The sequence below is a fragment of the Tupaia chinensis genome, unplaced genomic scaffold, assembly GCF_000334495.1.
Source record: "Tupaia chinensis unplaced genomic scaffold, TupChi_1.0 Scaffold000532_1, whole genome shotgun sequence".
NCBI lineage: Eukaryota > Metazoa > Chordata > Mammalia > Scandentia > Tupaiidae > Tupaia > Tupaia belangeri.
Genome location: NW_006160045.1, coordinates 6668631 through 6676371, shown reverse-complemented (window position 1 = coordinate 6676371; position 7741 = coordinate 6668631). Strand labels below are relative to the sequence as shown.

Genomic DNA, 7741 nt, shown 5'->3' with positions numbered 1-7741 from the left:
TTTTTTTTTTTTTTTTAGTTTGTATACTTTTGCTGTAGGGTACATGTGCTCACTGGAGAGAGATGGAGGGAAAGTAAGGAAGCACCCCTCTCTTGGGAGGATGGCCACACCACAGTTCCTTCACCATTCTCTTCTTGGGGTTCTGGGCTCACACACATATGCACCTGGAGTATTTTTCAAGCTACCAGGTCTAGGACTGAGCCACACTGTTGGCTTTGTGGAATCCAGTGTCTTAACCACCATGCCACCTGTGTGCTCTTAGTCCTGTGTTTTATCTTTCTGGAAAGCAAGTATGTATAGTCTAAACCAGATGATCAGATACTGAGAAAAGAGAATTAATATGTGTATGTAGGTTTTTTTTCCCCTTTGGGACAATAGATTTTGGCACTAGCCCCATAGCCTAATAGTTAAAGGAGCAAGATCCTACATGGCCAGCCACAGTTTGAATCCTGGCACAGCAACTTGAAAAACATGCTATGTGTGAGTGCCCAAAATCCCAACCAGAAGGCGAAATGGAGGAGAGGACATCACAGCATGGTCATGCCCTGTTGGGGTGTACGTTCTTCCTTTCTGTCTCTGTGTACATGCCTTCTGGCAGTAACACAGTTTACTATGATAGTATTCTCAAATGCAGGGTAGCCTTTTCTGTTCGTTGTTGCTTTTTCGTTGTTGTGGCTTTTTTGTTTTTGTTTTTTAAAGGTTTTTGCTATAGGGCACATGCGCTCGCCAGAAAGAGAGAGACAGAAAGTGAGAAATCACCCCCTGGGGGGACGGCCACACTGCAATCCATTCTCCTCTCTGGATCTTGGGCACTTACTTACACACACGCTCCCTGCATGAGTTTAAGCCACCAGGTCCGGGACTTGATCCATGGTTGACTGCATGGGAGTCCAGCAATGTAGCCATTAGGCCATCTGCTGGTTTCTTGTTTTGTGTTTTAAGAGATTTTTTGCTATAGAGCGTGTGCGCTCACCAGACACAGACACAGGCAGAAAGCAAGAAATCACTCCCCAGGGGTTATAGCCACACTGCAGTCCCTTCTCCTCTCAGGATTTTGGGCATGCACACACACGTGCCTGGCATGAGATTTAAGCCTCCAGGTCCAGGACTTAAGCCATGGTTGACTACCTGGGAGTCCAGCAACATAACCATTGTGCCATCTGCTGGTCCCTAGTATTTTAAGTTTATTCATATATCTCTTCTCTGAGTGAGAGACAGAGAATTGACACCTCCAACGAAGGGTTGATGCCTCAGTTCATCTCAGCTTAGGAAAGCCCCAGATCAGGGGCACATGCACACCTCAGGAGGGTCTCCAGTTGTAAGCCCAGAACCTTCCCACACCTCTCTGCCTCACAGAGCATCACGTTCTCTACTGGACAACCGTCTGGCCCCTCTGTTTACATTCTTAATTCTGTGTAGATCACATTTTGCAGTTTAAAATGTAAAAGATTAACTTTCATTTCTCTTTCAGCTGTAGCCAGTGTCCTTGGTGACAGTGGAAGCTCAGGGCTCACTACCTCTGAAAGTCCTATTATCTGTGAACATAGGCTTGACCAGGAAATAGCACTGAACGTAAAAGAAGATCATGAAGTAGAAGTTGACGTACTAAAAGAAAGTGTGGACTTACCAGAAGAAAAGCCTCCAATTACTGACAGTCCTCCCGATACTCAAGAAATTCATGTAAAACATTTTCTTTATTCTTTGTCAGTCTTTTAGTTTTGGTTTAGTTAGGTTTCAAGACATAGTAGTTCAAACTTAATATGTTGATTTTGTTGACTACCATATTTAAAAAAACCTCTATAAAACTCTTGGGTTGAAAAACCAAGTATATAAATATTTGATAGATGATAAAAAGAATACATCCTTTAAGAAATTGGTTTTCATGAAAACCAAAAGGCTATGTTAAAAATGCCACAATTTCAGCAATTTAATTTTTGCTTATTCTCTGGTTCAAGTGAAAAGTTATTTATTCTATCTGTAAGAACACATAAGTGACTTCTCCAGAGACAAGTATGACTGTATATGACTACTCAGAGTATATACGGTCATGAATTGCATAACACATTTTGTTCAACCACAGACTACATATAAGACTGAGATATAAACGATAGCCCCAGCAGGCAGGCTGTTTATATCCGTGTGGTAGGCTGCACAGTCTGGAGTGCAAGTACACTCCATTGTTCACACAACGACAGCACACTTCTCAACACGTCCCAGTCATTCAACACAGAGCTATATTTGAAACTAGTGGATATAGCTAAACAGAACTTCCCCTCCTGTGTATATGTGTGGGAGGATGATACTTAGCTGACTGGTGTTGAACTTCTGTATACTCATTGAAGGGTTTTTATATGTGTGTGTACTTGGTGTGATTACGATTTGTAAAAGTCAGCCAAATCTCATCAACTTCTATATGATAGGTGATACTTAAAGATGAAAAATGAACTTTTCAAGTTATTTATAGGAACTTGATTGTATACAATTTGAGGACTCTCATAACTCAAAAAAAGGTCATAGTTATTGATACCTTCATGAAATAGCTGGATAAAGTTGCTTTTCCTTTAGGTGGGGAGCTATCAAAGTTGTGGGTATACATGGAAATCCTCATTTCTAGTTTATTTCCAATCTGTAGTCTCACTGAATGTTTGGGAATGGGAAAATGTCATTGTCTAGGTGGGTGGTAATGTTCTACCTTCTTGGTCAGGCGATCTCTCTGTTACTTTCTGCCTCCTCCTTTTTCTCCCCTTCCCTTACCAAAAGGTAAATGCAAGGACCATTCCTTCTTCCACCAAACCCTTGCAGGAGAGGTACTGAACTTGAAAGCCTTAGGAATTTCATGGTTTATGCAGCCCCAGCAAAGGGAAGAGGATTGAGTCTAGCCCAAGGGAGCTTATGTAGGTGACTTGTTCTTCATCCTTATGGGGATCATGCTATTTAGAAAAGTGTGGAGAGTTAGGAATTTGGGGATTATCATTAAAACACAATTTGGGGGTTGTGTCTTTTTTTCCATTAATTTTTTCTTGGATGAGAACAGAATAAGTCCTTAATTCTCACAGTTGGTAGATTATAATAATTTTTAAGATTTTGTTAAGACTGTCTTTTTAGCCAGGGAAATGTAGAATTTCTAGTTTAATTCCAGTCATAATCAAAATCTTTTCTATCTAGTTATTTTGATTGAGAAAGTCTAATTGCTTAAATGGTCTTTTATAAAGTAAACCCATAAATATATGCCATGTCAGATAGAGTTTATGCTTAAAAATGCACACACCAAGGGTGAGATGGTCTTTAAAAACCTTTGTGTTTTTAATGAAAATATGTATTAAAATTATTTAACCAGTCTCTTTCATTCATTTTAGGTAACCGGACGTGAAAAGCTTGAAACTCAAGATTCAGGAGAACAGGCTAGGAATATTTCATTTAATGAGTTGTATCCCTCAGGAACTCTTAAGCTTCAATATAATTTTGATACCATTGAGCAACAGTTTTGTGACTTGCCTGATAATAAAGACTCTGCTGAGTGTGACATTGCAGAAGTAGATGGGGAACTTTTTGTGGCTCAGAGCAACTTTACCTTGATATTAGAGGGTGAAGAAGGAGAAATCGAGACAGGTGATTCTGCACCATCGAATGTGTTACCTAAAGTAGCTAACACAACAACTGAGGAAAAACTTGTATACATTCGAGAAAATGGTGATCATGGACATGTTGCAAATTTGCCATCTATCATAACCAGCGATCAAGAGTCCAAAAAGGTAGAGACTTTACCGTATGTGCCTGAACCGATTAAAGTAGCCATTGCAGAAAATTTATTAGATGTAATTAAAGACACAAGAAGTAAGGAAATTACTGCAGATGCAATGGAACAGTCTATTAATGAAAACATACCTTTAATAAGTCAAAAAGTAATATCTTCTACCAACTTAGTCAAATCCCCATTTAAGACCATTCAGGAAACAAATACAGTGACTATAAATGTCAGCCAAGTTGATGACACGGTTTCCTCCAGAACTCGCACGAGAGGACAACGCATCCAAAACCTGAATATCAAGTCAGCACAACAGGAGAAGTCAGAAGATGTTGCTACTCCTAAGACACCGAGGCTGTCAGCTATGAAGAAAACGAGGAAAACAAAAGAAACTTCTGAGGCTTCAGAAAGTGCCTATTCTGATAAGAAAGGAGTATCTCAGAACCAGCAAATACCTCAAAATTCTATTACTCCAAGGAGAGGAAGGAGAAGAAAAGAAATTAATCAAGATACATTAGAAAGCATTGATTCTGTGGAACAGGAACCACAGGCTAGTACAGGTAAGAAATTAAAAATGTTAAAATCATCTCAGCTGTTGGAACCAGCAACTGAAGAAACCTCTTTCAGAAAAGAAGTTAAGCTTTCATCTGCTACAAAAAGGACTCCTAAAAGAATGAAAAAACCTGTAGAAAATCAGGAAAGTGTTGAGATTGTAAATAATCTAAAAGTTATTAAAGAAGTGAGTCCTAGCAGAGGTATCAGGAAATTGAGAAGTACTAATTTAGAAGCTTCTGAAAATATACAACAGAAAGATGAGAAATCTGGTGACCAGCCGTTGCCTATTCAGCGCAGTAGAAGAGTCAGAGAGAGAGAAATTAGCACAAGGGATGTGGTAGAAGACCCTAAACTTGATTCATCCCAGTTGCCTCTTCAGGCAGAATTTGATATGCCTGCCACACCTAGGAAACGAGGTCGACCAAGAAAAATAAATCCATCTGAAGTCGTAGGATCTAAGCCTATTAAGGAAGAGACATGTCTCAAGACAGAAGTTCTCAGCATCCAAAGGAGATCTACAAGAAACACCCCAGCTAAAAGTGAAAATGTTGATGTTGGAAAACCAGTGTTAGAGAAATTTGTCTTAGTGCCAAATGAGGAGCTTGATGTGGTGATGAGCTCTAAGAAAAAGCTTACAAAGAAGACTGAAAATCAAAGCCAAAAACGTTCATTACGCTCAATATCAGAAGAGCACATAGATGAAATGACACACGAAGGGCCACATGGCCATGAAGAAAGATTGCTTGCCACAACTGCTAGTGGGAAATCTTCCCGTAGCACAAGGACAAGATCTAGCAAGGCCATCTTGTCGGACTTTTCTGAACCAAAAAACGAGCCTTTACTTTCTCCTCCTGCATCAAAAGTTTCAAGAAAAGTAAAAGGTACTTTTATTTCTCTTCATAGTTTTTTTTTTTTTTTAATCTCATTAAGAGGCGTGAGCTTAGATTTTAATTGTTTCATAACACTATTTATTTTAAAGCAATAATAGATTATTTGTCCTAAAAATTATTTGTCATTACAGGGAATACTCCTATACTTAAAAGGAAAAATTGATCTTTAAATGTTAAATTATTTAATGTTTCAGTTTTTAAGTCCTATATAATTCATTCGACATAGGTTTTATTTTTTTAAATAGTGTAATTTCTCTCATTTCTGCCCTTCTAAGTTACTTTTAATTTTGATTTCTCCCCCAATAGAATCAGTGTTTGTTTTTTTAAAAAAAAAAAAAAATTTTTTTTTTTAAAAAAAAAAAAAAAAAAAAAAAAAACCTAAGTACTGTCGCATATGACTTAGATCCACAAGAGTTTGTCAATTATATATAACACCATAAGAAATATATATAACATCACAAGAAAACATCTATAAGGCATTTAGCATATTCCACCCACTATTCTAATCCCTGAATCCTTGCGACAACTTTGAGAACCTGAGGCACAGCGGGGTTTAAGTAACTTGCCTTTAGTCTCACGGATGGTAAGTCCAAAGGCTGAGATTTAATCTCTGGTAGACTGGTGAGACTACAATCCGCTACTTCCATAGTTACATGGATGATTGTCAATAGTATGGAAACCCCACTGTAGAAACGGGGACAAATCTGAGATCATCCAGCCTGTGTGAGAAATGTTTTTTATTATGTATTTTTAATAAATTCTTAATTAAACCATTTCTATGTATTTATGGAATGTATTTATGGAATATCTATATCTATCTATCTATCTATATATATATATTTACTTTTCTTTACTTCTCCATTTGTGACATAAACTTCCCAAGTAGCCAAGAATGAGCTAGCTAATAAAAAGACTTGCATCTTTTCTTTGGAAATAAAATTAATTTCTAAATAAAAATTTGCTTTGTAAATGAAACCTCTTCTCTGCAATAGTAGGAATTAAGACACAAATGAGCTAAGGTTATATGTGGAATTAATGCTTTCTTTTCCCAAAATGTTGGAGAAATCATAAAGATTAAAAATTAATGGAATAATTCGGACTTATACCTATATTTAAGTCCTGTTATTTAATACTATAGTGTTAGTTGAGGCATTAATTTTTCCCAAACATCTGGCTTACCCAAATTATGTTGGGATTTGTCTTTTTATTTTTTTTCTTGGGCAGGGGATGTGTGCACTGTCCAGAGAAAGACCAGGGAATGGCCATGCCAAAACTCTGTTCTCTGTTTCCACACCCTGTGCGGATTAGGGCCAGGCATGCCCATGTACATGATGTATTTCTGAGGTCTACAAGTCTGGAACTGCAGCATTAGCCATAATCACCAGGCCATGGAGCTAGCCCTTTCCTATCATTTCTCTTTGCTAACATGGGTAGCGTAAGTTAGGATAGCAGTGTTTTCCAGAATTGGGTATATTTGTACCTTTCTAATGATATTTGTTTCAACTTTTCTTTAGCTGAAAAAATAGAGACTCCTGCACAGCTGAAAGAATTAGTTTCAGATTTATCTTCTCAATTTATCTCCTCACCTCCTGCTTTGAGGACCAGGAGGAAAAAAATATCCAGTGCATCCCAGCATATAGATGAACTGGTAAGGAATTTGTGATTTTATTTGTATGTTTGTAAAACATACTTTTAATTTTTTAAATAAGTAAGTTTTACTTTAATTTTACTTTAAATAGTTATTTAATTTTATTTATCATCCTTTTCCAATTTGCTATAGGGCACATGTGCCCACCAGAGAGAGAGAGAGAGAGAGAGAGAGAGAGAGCGCAAGAGAGAGTGAGAGCGAGAGCGAGCAAACTGCCAGGTGCGGAATCTGAACCATAGTCAGTGATGTGGGAGTCCAGCACCTTACCCACCATGCCACTGCTGACCCCTTTTATTTTAATAAGTATTTTAAATTGTATCTTTCAGAATAAATAAATGTTTACTAAGTAGACATCTTTAAAGATAACAGCCATTTTTACTAAAAGCTCAAAATTGTCTTCCCTTATACCTTTGGAGCCAACTTTAAGACAGATGTATGGTGTGTTACTGATAATACATTACCGACAGCTGCAGTTTAAATTATTGCTAAGGGAAAGGTTTTTGAGTTTAACTCTTAACAAAATTATCTGGGTATGTTTAAGATTTACATCTTTGAACCCCTGTAGTATCATTCACAGAACACAGTTGGAGAGACTTTCAGAACTGGTTCTGTCATCTAATTGCATATAACCCTAAAATATAATAGTTCAGGGGTGGAGTGTGAGACCCTTCTATTTATAAATGTTTGTTCATAAGCATTTGTTGAATTGTCTGCGTGAGTTGATTACTATGCAAAGGGTTACACAAATACTATTCCAGTAAATTTTTCCTCTTTCAAGAGTTCACTGTTAATTGAAATGCATAGTTTAGTTGAAGAAGCAAAAATTAATTATTTCACAGTGTGATAAAAGTCATTTATACCGAAATATCTCTATAGACAGAGAATAAGGAGACAGGCATTCCT

The 7741-nt window shown here is 37.4% G+C and overlaps 1 protein-coding gene across 2 annotated transcripts in view; it reads left to right on the top strand.

Moving 5' to 3' along the window:
* Nucleotides 1-7741, top strand: part of AHCTF1 (AT-hook containing transcription factor 1) — a 95838-nt gene that overhangs the window by 81454 nt on the left and 6643 nt on the right. For both annotated transcript variants that reach the window (XM_006157240.3, XM_006157241.3), the window contains exons 32-34: nucleotides 1472-1680; nucleotides 3357-5181; nucleotides 6705-6838. In XM_006157240.3, coding sequence (XP_006157302.1) covers nucleotides 1472-1680; nucleotides 3357-5181; nucleotides 6705-6838 — 2168 coding nt within the window. The remainder of the gene's footprint in view (nucleotides 1-1471; nucleotides 1681-3356; nucleotides 5182-6704; nucleotides 6839-7741) is intronic.